The 22,135-nt window shown below is 38.7% G+C and overlaps 1 protein-coding gene across 1 annotated transcript in view; it reads left to right on the forward strand.

Moving 5' to 3' along the window:
* Positions 1–2,195: 2,195 nt before the first annotated feature.
* Positions 2,196–22,135, forward strand: part of LOC306769438 (disks large homolog 4-like) — a gene marked incomplete at both ends in the record, with an annotated part of 206,243 nt that continues 186,303 nt past the window's right edge. Inside the window, one exon of the mRNA XM_079258043.1 lies at positions 2,196–2,310. Coding sequence (XP_079114169.1) covers positions 2,214–2,310 — 97 coding nt within the window. The remainder of the gene's footprint in view (positions 2,311–22,135) is intronic.

Genomic DNA, 22,135 nt, shown 5'->3' on the forward strand with positions numbered 1-22,135 from the left:
GGAAGGTGAGACGCTGCTGCAGAAATGTTTGTTTGTTTGTTTCACATTGTGGAATGTGTGTGTGTGTGTATGTTACTTCTTCCCTTTGACTTTGCCTCATCTTCCTCCTCTTCAGATTAATTTCCTGAAGTCATGTTCATGACCCTGCTGTCTGTGTGACCTCTGACCTCTACATGGTTGAAACAAACATTGCAGTGTGTGTGTGTTTTGCTGTGTGTGTGTGTGTGTTGCTGTGTGTTACTGGTTGAACTGGGAACAACATGGATTAGTCAGCTTCTGCTGGTTTCTCTGGTGTTTGGAGGAGGAAAACATCATGTGACCAAAACTTAGACTGTTGCTACGACAACACAGAGACCGAGCAGGAAGTCGTGTCGATGTTTGCTGATGTCCAGAATTCTGCTTCGATCCAACTTTAGGTTTGATTCAGGGTCCGTCGATCGATACCAGACGATACCAGACGATACCAGTCGCTTCCATCAGATCAGAAAATTCTCCTTTTCAGTCTGATCAGCCAGATGTGTCGACGTGAGGCTGAATGAAACACTTTCTGGATGTTGAAACGTTCCGTCATGGAAGAGAAAACTTTATATAATAGAAACAGTGGCTTGTCCTCGTTTTGTCACAGTGACGATTCATCCATTGTTATTTTATTTGTTAGAAATTATTTTATTTTATACACATCATAACAAACCCAGTCCTTCCCAGTACTACGTTATAACAACCCAGTCCTTCCCAGTACTACGTTATAACAATCCAGTCCTTCCCAGTACTACGTTATAACAACCCAGTCCTTCCCAGTACTACGTTATAACAACCCAGTCCTTCCCAGTACTACGTTATAACAACCCAGTCCTTCCCAGTACTACGTTATAACAACCCAGTCCTTCCCAGTACTACGTTATAACAACCCAGTCCTTCCCAGTACTACGTTATAACAGCCCAGTCCTTCCCAGTACTACGTTATAACAACCCAGTCCTTCCCAGTACTACGTTATAACAACCCAGTCCTTCCCAGTACTACGTTATAACAACCCAGTCCTTCCCAGTACTACGTTATAACAGCCCAGTCCTTCCCAGTACTACGTTATAACAACCCAGTCCTTCCCAGTACTACGTTATAACAACCCAGTCCTTCCCAGTACTACGTTATAACAACCCAGTCCTTCCCAGTACTACGTTATAACAACCCAGTCCTTCCCAGTACTACGTTATAACAACCCAGTCCTTCCCAGTACTACGTTATAACAACCCAGTCCTTCCCAGTACTACGTTATAACAGCCCAGTCCTTCCCAGTACTACGTTATAACAGCCCAGTCCTTCCCAGTACTACGTTATAACAACCCAGTCCTTCCCAGTACTACGTTATAACAGCCCAGTCCTTCCCAGTACTACGTTATAACAGCCCAGTCCTTCCCAGTACTACGTTATAACAACCCAGTCCTTCCCAGTACTACGTTATAACAGCCCAGTCCGTCCCAGTACTACGTTATAACAACCCAGTCCTTCCCAGTACTACGTTATAACAACCCAGTCCTTCCCAGTACTACGTTATAACAACCCAGTCCTTCCCAGTACTACGTTATAACAACCCAGTCCTTCCCAGTACTACGTTATAACAACCCAGTCCTTCCCAGTACTACGTTATAACAACCCAGTCCTTCCCAGTACTACGTTATAACAACCCAGTCCTTCCCAGTACTACGTTATAACAACCCAGTCCTTCCCAGTACTACGTTATAACAACCCAGTCCTTCCCAGTACTACGTTATAACAGCCCAGTCCTTCCCAGTACTACGTTATAACAGCCCAGTCCTTCCCAGTACTACGTTATAACAGCCCAGTCCTTCCCAGTACTACGTTATAACAACCCAGTTCTTTAAATATACTACGTTAAAAGCCATCTGCTAAGAGCCAATAAAATGGATGCAGAGATGATGACATCATTACTTTATCATTCTGTTTTATTCAGAAATTTTTATTTATGATATAAACTGTTTATTAGTTTTGATTTATTATTATAAACTGTGAATACATTTTCATTTCTGTTATAAACTGTATGTAGATTTTTAATGTATGTTATAAATTGTATATTAATTTTATTTGTGTTATAAACTATATATAGATTTTTTATTAATGTTATAAACTGTATATACATTTTTATTTATTGTATTCTGGTTTGTCGCCGACAGACACGGAGCGTGCTCTGCAGGTTATGGGAACCTGTCAGGCCGATGCAGCTGATGGAGTCAAAGGTCGCGCAGAGAAGCTGCTCAACATCTTCCAGAGCGACCTGTTCCAGGCTCTGCTGGGTAAAACACCTGCACACAGAACACCTGGATACATAAACACCTGGATACATAAACACCTGCACACAGAACACCTGGATACATAAACACCTGGATACATAAACACCTGCACACAGAACACCTGGATACATAAACACCTGGATACATAAACACCTGCACACAGAACACCTGGATACATAAACACCTGGATACATAAACACCTGCACACAGAACACCTGGATACATAAACACCTGGATACATAAACACCTGCACACAGAACACCTGGATACATAAACACCTGCACACAGAACACCTGGATACATAAACACCTGGATACATAAACACCTGCACACACAACACCTGGATACATAAACACCTGCACACAGAACACCTGGATACATAAACACCTGGATACATAAACACCTGGATACATAAACACAAGGATACATAAACACCTGGATACATAAACACCTGCACACAGAACACCTGGATACATAAACACCTGCACACAGAACACCTGGATACATAAACACCTGGATACATAAACACCTGCACACAGAACACCTGGATACATAAACACTTGGATACATAAACACCTGGATACATAAACACAAGGATACGTAAACACCTGGATACATAAACACCTGGATACATAAACACCTAGATACATAAACACCTGGATACATAAACACCTGCACACAGAACACCTGGATACATAAACACCTGCACACAGAACACCTGGATACATAAACACCTGGATACATAAACACCTGCACACACAACACCTGGATACATAAACACCTGCACACAGAACACCTGGATACATAAACACCTGGATACATAAACACCTGGATACATAAACACAAGGATACATAAACACCTGGATACATAAACACCTGCACACAGAACACCTGGATACATAAACACCTGCACACAGAACACCTGGATACATAAACACCTGGATACATAAACACCTGCACACAGAACACCTGGATACATAAACACTTGGATACATAAACACCTGGATACATAAACACAAGGATACGTAAACACCTGGATACATAAACACCTGGATACATAAACACCTAGATACATAAACATCAGGATACATAAACACCAGGACACATAAACACCTGAATACATAAACACCTGCACACAGAACACCTGGATACATAAACACCTGGATACATAAACACCAGGACACATAAACACCTGAATACATAAACACCTGGATACATAAACACCTGGATACATAAACACCTGGATCCATAAACACCAGGATACATAAACACCTGGATACATAAACACCTGGATACATAAACACCTAGATACATAAACACCTGGATACATAAACACCTGCACACAGAACACCTGGATACATAAACACCTGGATATATAAACACCTGGATACATAAACACCAGGATACATAAGCACCTGGATACATAAACACCAGGATACATAAACACCAGGATACATAAACACCTGGATACATAAACTCAAGGATACATGAACACCTGGATACATAAACACCTGGATATATAAACACCTGGATACATAAACACCAGGATACATAAACACCTGGATACATAAACACCAGGATATATAAACACCTGGATACATAAACACCTGGATACATAAACACCTAGATACATAAACACCTGGATACATAAACACCAGGATATATAAACACCTGGATACATAAACACCTGGATACGTAAACACCTAGATACATGAACACCTGGATACATAAACACCTGGATATATAAACACCTGGATACATAAACACCAGGATATATAAACACCTGGATACATAAACACCTGGATACATAAACACCTAGATACATAAACACCTGGATACATAAACACCTGGATACATAAACACCTGGATACATAAACACCTGGATACATAAACACCTAGATACATAAACACCTGGATACATAAACACCTGGATACATAAACACCAGGATACATAAACACCTGGATACATAAACATCAGGATACATAAACACCAGGATACATAAACACCTGCACACAGAACACCTGGATACATAAACACCTGGATACATAAACACCTGGATACGTAAACACAAGGATACATAAACACCTGGATACATAAACATCAGGATACATAAACACCAGGACACATAAACACCTGGATACATAAACACCTGCACACAGAACACCTGGATACATAAACACCTGGATACATAAACACCTGGATACATAAACACCAGGACACATAAACACCTGGATACGTAAACACAAGGATACATAAACACCTGGATACATAAACATCAGGATACATAAACACCAGGACACATAAACACCTGGATACATAAACACCTGCACACAGAACACCTGGATACATAAACACCTGGATACATAAACATCAGGACACATAAACACCAGGATACATAAACACTAGGATACATAAACACCTGCACACAGAACACCTGGATACATAAACACCAGGATACATAAACACCTGGATACATAAACACCTGGATACATAAACACCAGGATACATGAACACCTGGATACATAAACACCTGGATACATAAACACCTGGATACAAAAACACCTGCACAGAGAACACCTGGATACATAAACACCTGGATACATAAACACCTGGATACATAAACACCTAGATACATAAACACCTGGATACATAAACACCTGGATACATAAACACCAGGATACATAAACACCTGGATACATAAACATCAGGATACATAAACACCAGGATACATAAACACCTGCACACAGAACACCTGGATACATAAACACCTGGATACATAAACACCTGGATACATAAACACCTGGATATATAAACACCTGGATACATAAACACCAGGATACATAAACACCTGGATACATAAACACCAGGATACATAAACACCTGGATACATAAACACCAGGATATATAAACACCTGGATACATAAACACCAGGATACATAAACACCTGGATACATAAACACAAGGATACATAAACACCTGGATACATAAACACCTGGATACATAAACACAAGGATTCATAAACACCTGGATACATGAACACCTGGATACATAAACACCTGCACACAGAACACCTGCACACAGAACACCTGGATACATAAACACCTGGATACATAAACACCTGGATCCATAAACACCAGGATCCATAAACACCTGGATACATAAACACCTGGATAGATAAACACCTAGATACATAAACACCTGGATACATAAACACCTGCACACAGAACACCTGGATACATAAACACCTGGATACATAAACACCTGCACACAGAACACCTGGATACATAAACACCTGGATACATAAACACCTGCACACAGAACACCTGGATACATAAACACCTGGATACATAAACACCTGCACACAGAACACCTGGATACATAAACACCTGCACACAGAACACCTGGATACATAAACACCTGGATACATAAACACCTGCACACAGAACACCTGGATACATAAACACCTGCACACAGAACACCTGGATACATAAACACCTGCACACACAACACCTGGATACATAAACACCTGCACACAGAACACCTGGATACATAACCACCTGGATACATAAACACCTGGATACATAAACACCTGGATACATAAACACAAGGATACATAAACACCTGGATACATAAACACCTGCACACAGAACACCTGGATACATAAACACCTGGATACATAAACACCTGCACACAGAACACCTGGATACATAAACACCTGGATACATAAACACCTGCACACAGAACACCTGGATACATAAACACCTGCACACAGAACACCTGGATACATAAACACCTGGATACATAAACACCTGGATACATAAACACAAGGATACATAAACACCTGGATACATAAACATCAGGATACATAAACACCAGGACACATAAACACCTGGATACATAAACACCTGCACACAGAACACCTGGATACATAAACACCTGGATACATAAACACCTGGATACATAAACACCAGGACACATAAACACCTGGATACATAAACACCTGGATACATAAACACCTGGATACATAAACACCAGGATACATGAACACCTGGATACATAAACACCTGGATCCATAAACACCAGGATACATAAACACCTGGATACATAAACACCTGGATACATAGACACCTAGATACATAAACACCTGGATACATAAACACCTGCACACAGAACACCTGGATACATTAACACCTGGATACATAAACACCAGGATACATAAACACCTGGATACATAAACACCAGGATACATAAACACCAGGATACATAAACACCTGGATACATAAACTCCAGGATACATGAACACCTGGATACATAAACACCTGGATCCATAAACACCAGGATATATAAAGACCTGGATACATAAACACCTGGATACATAAACACCTAGATACATGAACACCTGGATACATAAACACCAGGATACATAAACACCTAGATACATAAACACCTGGATACATAAACACAAGGATTCATAAACACCTGGATACATGAACACCTGGATACATAAACACCAGGATCCATAAACACCTGGATACATAAACACCTGGATACATAAACACCTGGATACATAAACACCTGGATACATAAACACCAGGATACATAAACACCTGGATACATAAACACCTGGATACATGAAGACCTGGATACATAAACACAAGGATACATAAACACCTGGATACATAAACACCAGGATACATAAACACCTAGATACATAAACACCTGGATACATAAACACAAGGATACATGAACACCTGGATACATAAACACCTGCACACAGAACACCTGCACACAGAACACCTGGATACATAAACACCAGGATACATAAACACCTGGATACATAAACACCTGCACACAGAACACCTGGATACATGAACACCTGGATACATAAACACCTGCACACAGAACACCTGGATACATAAACACCTGGATACATAAACACCTGGATATATAAACACCTGGATACATAAACATCAGGATACATAAACACCAGGACACATAAACACCTGAATACATAAACACCTGGATACATAAACACCAGGACACATAAACACCTGAATACATAAACACCTGGATACATAAACACCTGGATACATAAACACCTGGATACATAAACACCAGGATACATGAACACCTGGATACATAAACACCTGGATATATAAACACCTGGATACATAAACACCAGGATACATAAACACCTGGATACATAAACACCAGGATATATAAACACCTGGATACATAAACACCTGGATACATAAACACCTAGATACATAAACACCTGGATACATAAACACCTGGATACATAAACACCTGCACAGAGAACACCTGGATACATAAACACCTGGATACATAAACACCTGGATACATAAACACCAGGATACATAAACACCTGGATACATAAACATCAGGATACATAAACACCAGGATACATAAACACCTGCACACAGAACACCTGGATACATAAACACCTGGATACATAAACACCTGGATACATAAACACCTGGATACATAAACACCTGGATACATAAACACCAGGATACATAAACACCTGGATACATAAACACCAGGATACATAAACACCTGGATACATAAACACCAGGATATATAAACACCTGGATACATAAACACCAGGATACATAAACACCTGGATACATAAACACAAGGATACATAAACACCTGGATACATAAACACCTGGATACATAAACACCTGCACACAGAACACCTGGATACATAAACACCTGGATACATAAACACCTGCACACAGAACACCTGGATACATAAACACCTGCACACAGAACACCTGGATACATAAACACCTGGATACATAAACACCTGCACACAGAACACCTGGATACATAAACACCTGCACACAGAACACCTGGATACATAAACACCTGGATACATAAACACCTGCACACACAACACCTGGATACATAAACACCTGCACACAGAACACCTGGATACATAACCACCTGGATACATAAACACCTGGATACATAAACACCTGGATACATAAACACAAGGATACATAAACACCTGGATACATAAACACCTGCACACAGAACACCTGGATACATAAACACCTGGATACATAAACACCTGCACACAGAACACCTGGATACATAAACACCTGGATACATAAACACCTGCACACAGAACACCTGGATACATAAACACCTGCACACAGAACACCTGGATACATAAACACCTGGATACATAAACACCTGGATACATAAACACAAGGATACATAAACACCTGGATACATAAACACCTGGATACATAAACACCTGCACACAGAACACCTGGATACATAAACACCTGGATACATAAACACCTGGATACATAAACACCTGGATACATAAACACAAGGATACATAAACACCTGGATACATAAACATCAGGATACATAAACACCAGGACACATAAACACCTGGATACATAAACACCTGCACACAGAACACCTGGATACATAAACACCTGGATACATAAACACCTGGATACATAAACACCAGGACACATAAACACCTGGATACATAAACACCTGGATACATAAACACCTGGATACATAAACACCAGGATACATGAACACCTGGATACATAAACACCTGGATCCATAAACACCAGGATACATAAACACCTGGATACATAAACACCTGGATACATAGACACCTAGATACATAAACACCTGGATACATAAACACCTGGATACATAAACACCTGGATACATAAACACCAGGATACATAAACACCTGGATACATAAACACCAGGATACATAAACACCAGGATACATAAACACCTGGATACATAAACTCCAGGATACATGAACACCTGGATACATAAACACCTGGATCCATAAACACCAGGATATATAAAGACCTGGATATATAAACACCTGGATACATAAACACCTAGATACATGAACACCTGGATACATGAACACCAGGATACATAAACACCTAGATACATAAACACCTGGATACATAAACACAAGGATTCATAAACACCTGGATACATGAACACCTGGATACATAAACACCTGGATACATAAACACCTGGATCCATAAACACCAGGATCCATAAACACCTGGATACATAAACACCTGGATACATAAACACCTGGATACACAAACACCTAGATACATAAACACCTGGATACATAAACACCTGAACACAGAACACCTGGATACATAAACACCTGGATACATAAACACCTGGATACATAAACACCTGGATCCATAAACACCAGGATACATAAACACCTGGATACATAAACACCTGGATACATGAACACCTGGATACATAAACACAAGGATACATAAACACCTGGATACATAAACACCAGGATACATAAACACCTAGATACATAAACACCTGGATACATAAACACAAGGATACATGAACACCTGGATACATAAACACCTGCACACAGAACACCTGCACACAGAACACCTGGATACATAAACACCAGGATACATAAACACCTGGATACATAAACACCTGCACACAGAACACCTGGATACATGAACACCTGGATACATAAACACCTGCACACAGAACACCTGGATACATAAACACCTGGATACATAAACACCTGGATACCTAAACACCTGCACACAGAACACTTGCACACAGAACACCTGGATACATAAACACAAGGATACATAAACACCTGGATACATAAACACCTGGATACATAAACACTTGGATACATAAACACCTGGATACATAAACACCTGCACACAGAACACCTGGATACATAAACACCTGCACACAGAACACCTGGATACATAAACACCTGGATACATAAACACCTGGATACCTAAACACCTGCACACAGAACACCTGCACACAGAACACCTGGATACATAAACACAAGGATACATAAACACCTGGATACATAAACACCTGGATACATAAACACTTGGATACATAAACACCTGGATACATAAACACCTGCACACAGAACACCTGGATACATAAACACCTAGATACATAAACATCTGGATACATAAACACAAGGATACATAAACACCTGGATACATAAACACCTGGATACATAAACACCTGCACACAGAACACCTGGATACATAAACACAAGGATACATAAACACCTGGATACATAAACACCTGCACACAGAACACCTGGATACATAAACACCTGGATACATAAACACCTGGATACATAAACACCTGGATACATAAACACAAGGATACATAAACACCTGGATACATAAACATCAGGATACATAAACACCAGGACACATAAACACCTGGATACATAAACACCTGCACACAGAACACCTGGATACATAAACACCTGGATACATAAACACCTGGATACATAAACACCAGGACACATAAACACCTGGATACATAAACACCTGGATACATAAACACCTGGATACATAAACACCAGGATACATGAACACCTGGATACATAAACACCTGGATCCATAAACACCAGGATACATAAACACCTGGATACATAAACACCTGGATACATAGACACCTAGATACATAAACACCTGGATACATAAACACCTGGATACATAAACACCTGGATACATAAACACCAGGATACATAAACACCTGGATACATAAACACCAGGATACATAAACACCAGGATACATAAACACCTGGATACATAAACTCCAGGATACATGAACACCTGGATACATAAACACCTGGATCCATAAACACCAGGATATATAAAGACCTGGATACATAAACACCTGGATACATAAACACCTAGATACATGAACACCTGGATACATAAACACCAGGATACATAAACACCTAGATACATAAACACCTGGATACATAAACACAAGGATTCATAAACACCTGGATACATGAACACCTGGATACATAAACACCTGGATACATAAACACCTGGATCCATAAACACCAGGATCCATAAACACCTGGATACATAAACACCTGGATACATAAACACCTGGATACACAAACACCTAGATACATAAACACCTGGATACATAAACACCTGAACATAGAACACCTGGATACATAAACACCTGGATACATAAACACCTGGATACATAAACACCTGGATCCATAAACACCAGGATACATAAACACCTGGATACATAAACACCTGGATACATGAACACCTGGATACATAAACACAAGGATACATAAACACCTGGATACATAAACACCAGGATACATAAACACCTAGATACATAAACACCTGGATACATAAACACAAGGATACATGAACACCTGGATACATAAACACCTGCACACAGAACACCTGCACACAGAACACCTGGATACATAAACACCAGGATACATAAACACCTGGATACATAAACACCTGCACACAGAACACCTGGATACATGAACACCTGGATACATAAACACCTGCACACAGAACACCTGGATACATAAACACCTGGATACATAAACACCTGGATACCTAAACACCTGCACACAGAACACCTGCACACAGAACACCTGGATACATAAACACAAGGATACATAAACACCTGGATACATAAACACCTGGATACATAAACACTTGGATACATAAACACCTGGATACATAAACACCTGCACACAGAACACCTGGATACATAAACACCTAGATACATAAACATCTGGATACATAAACACAAGGATACATAAACACCTGGATACATAAACACCTGGATACATAAACACCTGCACACAGAACACCTGGATACATAAACACCTGGATACATAAACACCTGGATACATAAACACCAGGATACATAAACACCTGGATACAGAACACCTGCATACATAAACACCTGGATACATAAACACCTGGATACATAAACACCTGGATACAAAAACACCTGCACAGAGAACACCTGGATACATAAACACCTGGATACATAAACACCTGGATACATAAACACCAGGATACATAAACACCTGCATACATAAACATCAGGATACATAAACACCAGGATACATAAACACCTGCACACAGAACACCTGGATACATAAACACCTGGATACATAAACACCTAGATACATGAACACCTGGATACATAAACACAAGGATACATAAACACCTGGATACATAAACACCAGGATACATAAACACCTGGATACATAAACACCTGGATACATAAACACCTAGATACATGAACACCGGGATACATAAACACAAGGATACATAAACACCTGGATACATAAACACCTGGATTCATAAACACCTGGATACATAAACACCTGGATACATAAACACCAGGATACATGAACACCTGGATACATAAACACCTGGATACATAAACACCTAGATACATGAACACCTGGATACATAAACACAAGGATACATAAACACCTGGATACATAAACACCAGGATACATAAACACCTGGATACATAAACACCTGGATACATAAACACCTAGATACATGAACACCGGGATACATAAACACAAGGATACATAAACACCTGGATACATAAACACCTGCACACAGAACACCTGGATACATAAACACCTGGATACATAAACACCTGGATACATAAACACCTGCACACAGAACACCTGGATACATAAACACCTGGATACATAAACACCTCGGTACATAAACACCTGCACACAGAACACCTGGATACATAAACACTTGGATACATAAAAACTTGCACAAAGAACACCTGCACACAGAACACCTGGATACATAAACACCTGGATACATAAACACCTGGATACAGAACACCTGGATACATAAACACCTGGATACATAAACACCTGGATACATAAACATCTGGATACATAAACACCTGGATACATAAACACCTGGATACATAAACACCTGGATACATAAACACAAGGATACATAAACACCTGGATACATAAACACCTGGATACATAAAGACCTAGATACATAAACATCAGGATACATAAACACCTGGACACATAAACACCTGAATACATAAACACCTGGATACATAAACACCTGGATACATAAACACCTGGATACATAAACACCAGGATACATGAACACCTGGATACATAAACACCTGGATCCATAAACACCAGGATACATAAACACCTGGATACATAAACACCTGGATACATAAACACCTGGATACATAAACACCTAGATACATAAACACCTGGATACATAAACACCTGCACACAGAACACCTGGATACATAAACACCTGGATATATAAACACCTGGATACATAAACACCAGGATACATAAACACCTGGATACATAAACTCCAGGATACATGAACACCTGGGTACATAAACACCTGGATCCATAAACACCAGGATATATAAACACCTGGATACATAAACACCTGGATACATAAACACCTAGATACATGAACACCTGGATACATAAACACAAGGATACATAAACACCTGGATACATAAACACCTGGATACATAAACACAAGGATTCATAACCACCTGGATACATGAACACCTGGATACATAAACACCTGCACACAGAACACCTGCACACAGAACACCTGGATACATAAACACCTGGATACATAAACACCTGGATCCATAAACACCAGGATCCATAAACACCTGGATACATAAACACCTGGATACATAAACACCTAGATACATAAACACCTGGATACATAAACACCTGCACACAGAACAGCTGGATACATAAACACCTGGATACATAAACACCTGCACAGAGAACACCTGGATACATAAACACCTGGATACATAAACACCTGCACACAGAACACCTGGATACATAAACACCTGGATACATAAACACCTGCACACAGAACACCTGGATACATAAACACCTGCACACAGAACACCTGGATACATAAACACCTGCATACATAAACACCTGCACACAGAACACCTGGATACATAAACACCTGCACACAGAACACCTGGATACATAAACACCTGGATACATAAACACCTGCACACACAACACCTGGATACATAAACACCTGCACACAGAACACCTGGATACATAAACACCTGGATACATAAACACCTGCACACACAACACCTGGATACATAAACACCTGCACACAGAACACCTGGATACATAACCACCTGGATACATAAACACCTGGATACATAAACACCTGGACACATAAACACCTGCACACACAACACCTGGATACATAAACACCTGCACACAGAACACCTGGATACATAAACACCTGGATACATAAACACCTGCACACAGAACACCTGGATACATAAACACCTGGATACATAAACACCTGCACACAGAACACCTGGATACATAAACACCTGCACATAGAACACCTGGATACATAAACACCTGGATACATAAACACCTGGATACATAAACACAAGGATACATAAACACCTGGATACATAAACACCTGGATACATAAACACCTGCACACAGAACACCTGGATACATAAACACCTGCACACAGAACATCTGGATACATAAACACCTGGATACATAAACACCTGGATACATAAACACAAGGATACATAAACACCTGGATACATAAACATCAGGATACATAAACACCAGGACACATAAACACCTGAATACATAAACACCTGCACACAGAACACCTGGATACATAAACACCTGGATACATAAACACCAGGACACATAAACACCTGAATACATAAACACCTGGATACATAAACACCTGGATACATAAACACCTGGATACATAAACACCTGGATACATAAACACCAGGATACATGAACACCTGGATACATAAACACCTGGATCCATAAACACCAGGATACATAAACACCTGGATACATAAACACCTGGATACATAGACACCTAGATACATAAACACCTGGATACATAAACACCTGCACACAGAACACCTGGATACATAAACACCTGGATACATAAACACCAGGATACATAAACACCTGGATACATAAACACCAGGATACATAAACACCTGGATACATAAACTCCAGGATACATGAACACCTGGATACATAAACACCTGGATCCATAAACACCAGGATATATAAACACCTGGATACATAAACACCTGGATACATAAACTCCAGGATACATAAACACCTGGATCCATAAACACCAGGATATATAAACACCTGGATACATAAACACCTGGATACATAAACACCTAGATACATGAACACCTGGATACATAAACACCAGGATACATAAACACCTAGATACATAAACACCTGGATACATAAACACAAGGATTCATAAACACCTGGATACATGAACACCTGGATACATAAACACCTGGATCCATAAACACCAGGATCCATAAACACCTGGATACATAAACACCTGGATACATAAACACAAGGATACATAAACACCTGGATACATAAACACCTGCACACAGAACACCTGGATACATAAACACCTGGATACATAAACACCTGGATACATAAACACCTAGATACATAAACACCTGCACACAGAACACCTGGATACATGAACACCTGGATACATAAACACCTGGATACATAAACACCTGGGTACATAAACACCTGCACACAGAACACCTGGATACATGAACACCTGGATACATAAACACCTGGATACATAAACACCTGGATACAGAACACCTGGATACATAAACACCTGGATACATAAACACCTAGATACATGAACACCTGGATACATAAACACCTGGATACATAAACACCTAGATACATGAACACCAGGATACATAAACACCTGGATACATAAACACCTGAATACATAAACACCTGGATACATAAACACATGGATACATAAACACCTAGATACATGAACACCAGGATACATAAACACCTGGATACATAAACACCTGGATACATAAACACCTGAATACATAAACACCAGGATACATAAACACCTGGATACACAAACACCTGGATACATAAACACCTGGATACATAAACATCTGGATACATAAACACCTGGATACATAAACACCTGGATACATAAACACCTGGATACACAAACACCTGAATACATAAACACCAGGATACATAAACACCTGGATACACAAACACCTGGATACATAAACACCTGGATAGAAAAACATCTGGATATATAAACATAAGGATACATAAACACCTGAATACATAAACACCAGGATACATAAACACCTGGATACACAAACACCTGAATACATAAACACCAGGATACATAAACACCTGGATACACAAACACCTGGATACATAAACACCTGGATACAAAAACATCTGGATATATAAACATCAGGATACATAAACACCTGAATACATAAACACCAGGATACATAAACACCTGGATACATAAACACCTGGATACATAAACACCTGAATACATAAACACCAGGATACATAAACACCTGGATACACAAACACCTGAATACATAAACACCTGAATACATAAACACCAGGATACATAAACACCTGGATACACAAACACCTGAATACATAAACACCTGGATACATAAACACCTGGATACATAAACACCTGGATACATAAACACCTGGATACATAAACACCTGAATACATAAACACCTGGATACATAAACACCTGGATACATAAACACATGGATACATAAACATCTGGATATATAAACATCAGGAAACATAAACACCAGGATACATAAACATCAGGATACATAAACACCTGGATACATAAACACATGGATACATAAACACCTAGATACATGAACACCTGGATACATAAACACCTGGATACATAAACACATGGATACATAAACATCTGGATATATAAACATCAGGATACATAAACACCAGGATACATAAACACCAGGATACATAAACATCAGGATACATAAACACCTGGATACATAAACACATGGATACATAAACACTTGGATACATAAACACATGGATACATAAACATATGGATACATAAACACCTGGATACATAAACACCTGGATACATAAACACATGGATACATAAACATCTGGATATATAAACATCAGGATACATAAACACCAGGATACATAAACATCAGGATACATAAACACCTGGATACATAAACACATGGATACATAAACACCTGGATACATAAACACATGGATACATAAACACCTGGATATATAAATATCAGGATACATAAACACCAGGATACATAAACACCTGGATACATAAACACCTGAATACATAAACACCTGGATACATAAACACATGGATACATAAACACCTAGATACATGAACACCTGGATACATAAACACCTGGATACATAAACACCTGGATACATAAACACCTGAATACATAAACACCAGGATACATAAACACCTGGATACATGAACACCAGGATACATAAACACCTGGATACATAAACACCTGGATACATAAATACCTGGATACATAAACACTAGGATACATAAACACCAGGATACATAAACACCTGGATACATAAACACTAGGATACATAAACACCAGGATACATAAACACCTGGATACATAAACACCTGGATACATAAACACCTGGATACATAAACACCTGGATACATAAACACAAGGATACATAAACACCTAGATACATGAACACCTGGATACATAAACACAAGGATACATAAACACCTGGATACATAAACACAAGGATACATAAACACCTGGATACATAAACACCTGGATACATAAACACAAGGATACATAAACACCTGGATACATAAACACCTGGATACATAAACACTAGGATACATAAACACCTGGATACATAAACACCTGGATACATAAACACCTGGATACATAAACACAAGGATACATAAACACAAGGATACATAAACACCTGGATACATAAACACAAGGATACATAAACACCTGGATACATAAACATCAGGATACATAAACACAAGGATACATAAACACCTGGATACATAAACACCTGGATACATAAACACCTGGATACATAAACACCTGGACACATAAACATAAGGATACATAAACACAAGGATACATAAACACCTGGATACATAAACACCTGGATACATAAACACCTGCACACAGAACACCTGGATACATGAACACCTGGATACATGAACACCTGGATACATAAACACCTGAATACATAAACACCAGGATACATAAACACCTGGATACATGAACACCAGGATACATAAACACCTGGATACATAAACACCTGGATACATAAATACCTGGATACATAAACACTAGGATACATAAACACCAGGATACATAAACACCTGGATACATAAACACTAGGATACATAAACACCAGGATACATAAACACCAGGATACATAAACACCTGGATACATAAACACCTGGATACATAAACACAAGGATACATAAACACCTAGATACATGAACACCTGGATACATAAACACAAGGATACATAAACACCTGGATACATAAACACAAGGATACATAAACACCTGGATACATAAACACTAGGATACATAAACACCTAGATACATAAACACCTGGATACATAAACACGTGGATACATAAACACCTGGATACATAAACACCTGGATACATAAACACCTGGATACATAAACACAAGGATACATAAACACCTAGATACATGAACACCTGGATACATAAACACAAGGATACATAAACACCTGGATACATAAACACAAGGATACATAAACACCTGGATACATAAACACCTGGATACATAAACACAAGGATACATAAACACCTGGATACATAAACACCTGGATACATAAACACTAGGATACATAAACACCTGGATACATAAACACCTGGATACATAAACACCTGGATACATAAACACAAGGATACATAAACACAAGGATACATAAACACCTGGATACATAAACACAAGGATACATAAACACCTGGATACATAAACATCAGGATACATAAACACAAGGATACATAAACACCTGGATACATAAACACCTGGATACATAAACACCTGGATACATAAACACCTGGACACATAAACATAAGGATACATAAACACAAGGATACATAAACACCTGGATACATAAACACCTGGATACATAAACACCTGCACACAGAACACCTGGATACATGAACACCTGGATACATGAACACCTGGATACATAAACACCTGAATACATAAACACCAGGATACATAAACACCTGGATACATGAACACCAGGATACATAAACACCTGGATACATAAACACCTGGATACATAAATACCTGGATACATAAACACTAGGATACATAAACACCAGGATACATAAACACCTGGATACATAAACACTAGGATACATAAACACCAGGATACATAAACACCTGGATACATAAACACCTGGATACATAAACACAAGGATACATAAACACCTAGATACATGAACACCTGGATACATAAACACAAGGATACATAAACACCTGGATACATAAACACAAGGATACATAAACACCTGGATACATAAACACTAGGATACATAAACACCTAGATACATAAACACCTGGATACATAAACACGTGGATACATAAACACCTGGATACATAAACACAAGGATACATAAACACAAGGATACATAAACACCTGGATACATAAACACCTGGATACATAAACACCTGGATACATAAACACCTGCACACAGAACACCTGGATACATGAACACCTGGATACATGAACACCTGGATACATAAACACCTGGATACATAAACACCTAGATACATGAACACCTGGATACATAAACACCTGGATACATAAACACCTAGAAACATGAACACCTGGATACATAAACACCTGGATACATAAACACCTGGATACATAAACACCTGGATACATAAACACCTAGATACATGAACACCTGGATACATAAACACCTGGATACATAAACACCTGGATACATAAACACCTAGATACATGAACACCTGGATACATAAACACCTGGATACATAAACACCTAGATACATAAACACCTGGATACATAAACACCTGGATACATAAACACCTAGATACATGAACACCTGGATACATAAACACCTGGATACATAAACACCTGGATACATAAACACCTGGATACATAAACACCTAGATACATAAACACCTGGATACATAAACACCTGGATACATAAACACCTGGATACATAAACACCTGGATACGTAAACACCAGGATACATAAACACCTGGATACATAAACACCTGCATACATAAACACCTGGATACATAAACACCTGGATACATAAACACCTGAATACATAAACACCTGGATACATAAACACCTGGATACATCAACACCTGGATACATAAACACCAGGATACATAAACACCAGGAAACATAAACACCTGGATACATAAACACCTGGATAAAAAAACACTTGGATACATAAACACCTGGACAAATAAACACCTGGATACATAAACACCTGGATACATAAACACCTAGATACATAAACACCAGGATACATAAACACCTGGATATAAAAACACCTGGATACATAAACACCTGGATACATAAACACCTAGATACATAAACACCAGGATACATAAACACCTGGATATAAAAACACCAGGATACATAAACATCTGGATACATAAACACCTGGACAAATAAACACCTGGATACATAAACACCAGGATATATAAACACCTGGATACATAAACACCAGGATACATAAACACCTGGATACATAAACACCAGGATACATAAACATCTGGATACATAAACACCAGGATACATAAACATCTGGATACATAAACACCAGGATACATAAACACCAGGATACATAAACATCTGGATACATAAACACCTGGACAAATAAACACCTGGATACATAAACACCAGGATATATAAACACCTGGATACATAAACACCAGGATACATAAACATCTGGATACATAAACACCAGGATACATAAACACCAGGATACATACACACCTGAATACATAAACACCTGGATACATAAACACCTGGATACATAAACACCTGGATACATAAACACCAGGATACACAAACACCTGGATACATAAACACCTGGATATAAAAACACCAGGATACATAATCACCTGGATACATAAACACCTGGATACATAAACACCTGGACAAATAAACACCTGGATACATAAACACCTGGATACATAAACACCTAGATACATAAACACCAGGATATATAAACACCTGGATACATAAACACCAGGATACATAAACATCTGGATACATAAACACCTGGATACACAAACACCTGGATACATAAACACATAGATTCATAAACACCAGGATACATAAACACCTGGATACATAAACACCTGGATACATAAACACCTGGATACATAAACACCAGGATACATAAACACCTGGATACATAAACACCAGGATACATAAACATCTGGATACATAAACACCTGGATACACAAACACCTGGATACATAAACACATTGATTCATAAACACCTGGATACATAAACACCTAGATACATGAACACCGGGATACATAAACACAAGGATACATAAACACCTGGATACATAAACACCTGGATTCATAAACACCTGGATACATAAACACCTGGATACATAAACACCAGGATACATAAACATCTGGATACATAAACACCTGGATACACAACCACCTGGATACATAAACACATTGATTCATAAACACCAGGATACATAAACACCAGGATACATAAACACCTGGATACATAAACACAAGGATACATAAACACCTGGATACATAAACACCAGGATACATAAACACCTGGATACATAAACACCTGGATACATAAACACATTGATTCATAAACACCAGGATACATAAACACCAGGATACATAAACACCTGGATACATAAACACCTGGATACATAAACACCAGGATATATAAACATCTGGATACATAAACACCTGGATACATAAACACCTGGATACATAAACACCTGGATACAGAAACACCAGGATACATAAACACCTGGAT

This window comes from Telmatherina bonti, assembly GCF_933228915.1.
Source record: "Telmatherina bonti genome assembly, chromosome: 18".
Lineage (NCBI taxonomy): Eukaryota > Metazoa > Chordata > Actinopteri > Atheriniformes > Telmatherinidae > Telmatherina > Telmatherina bonti.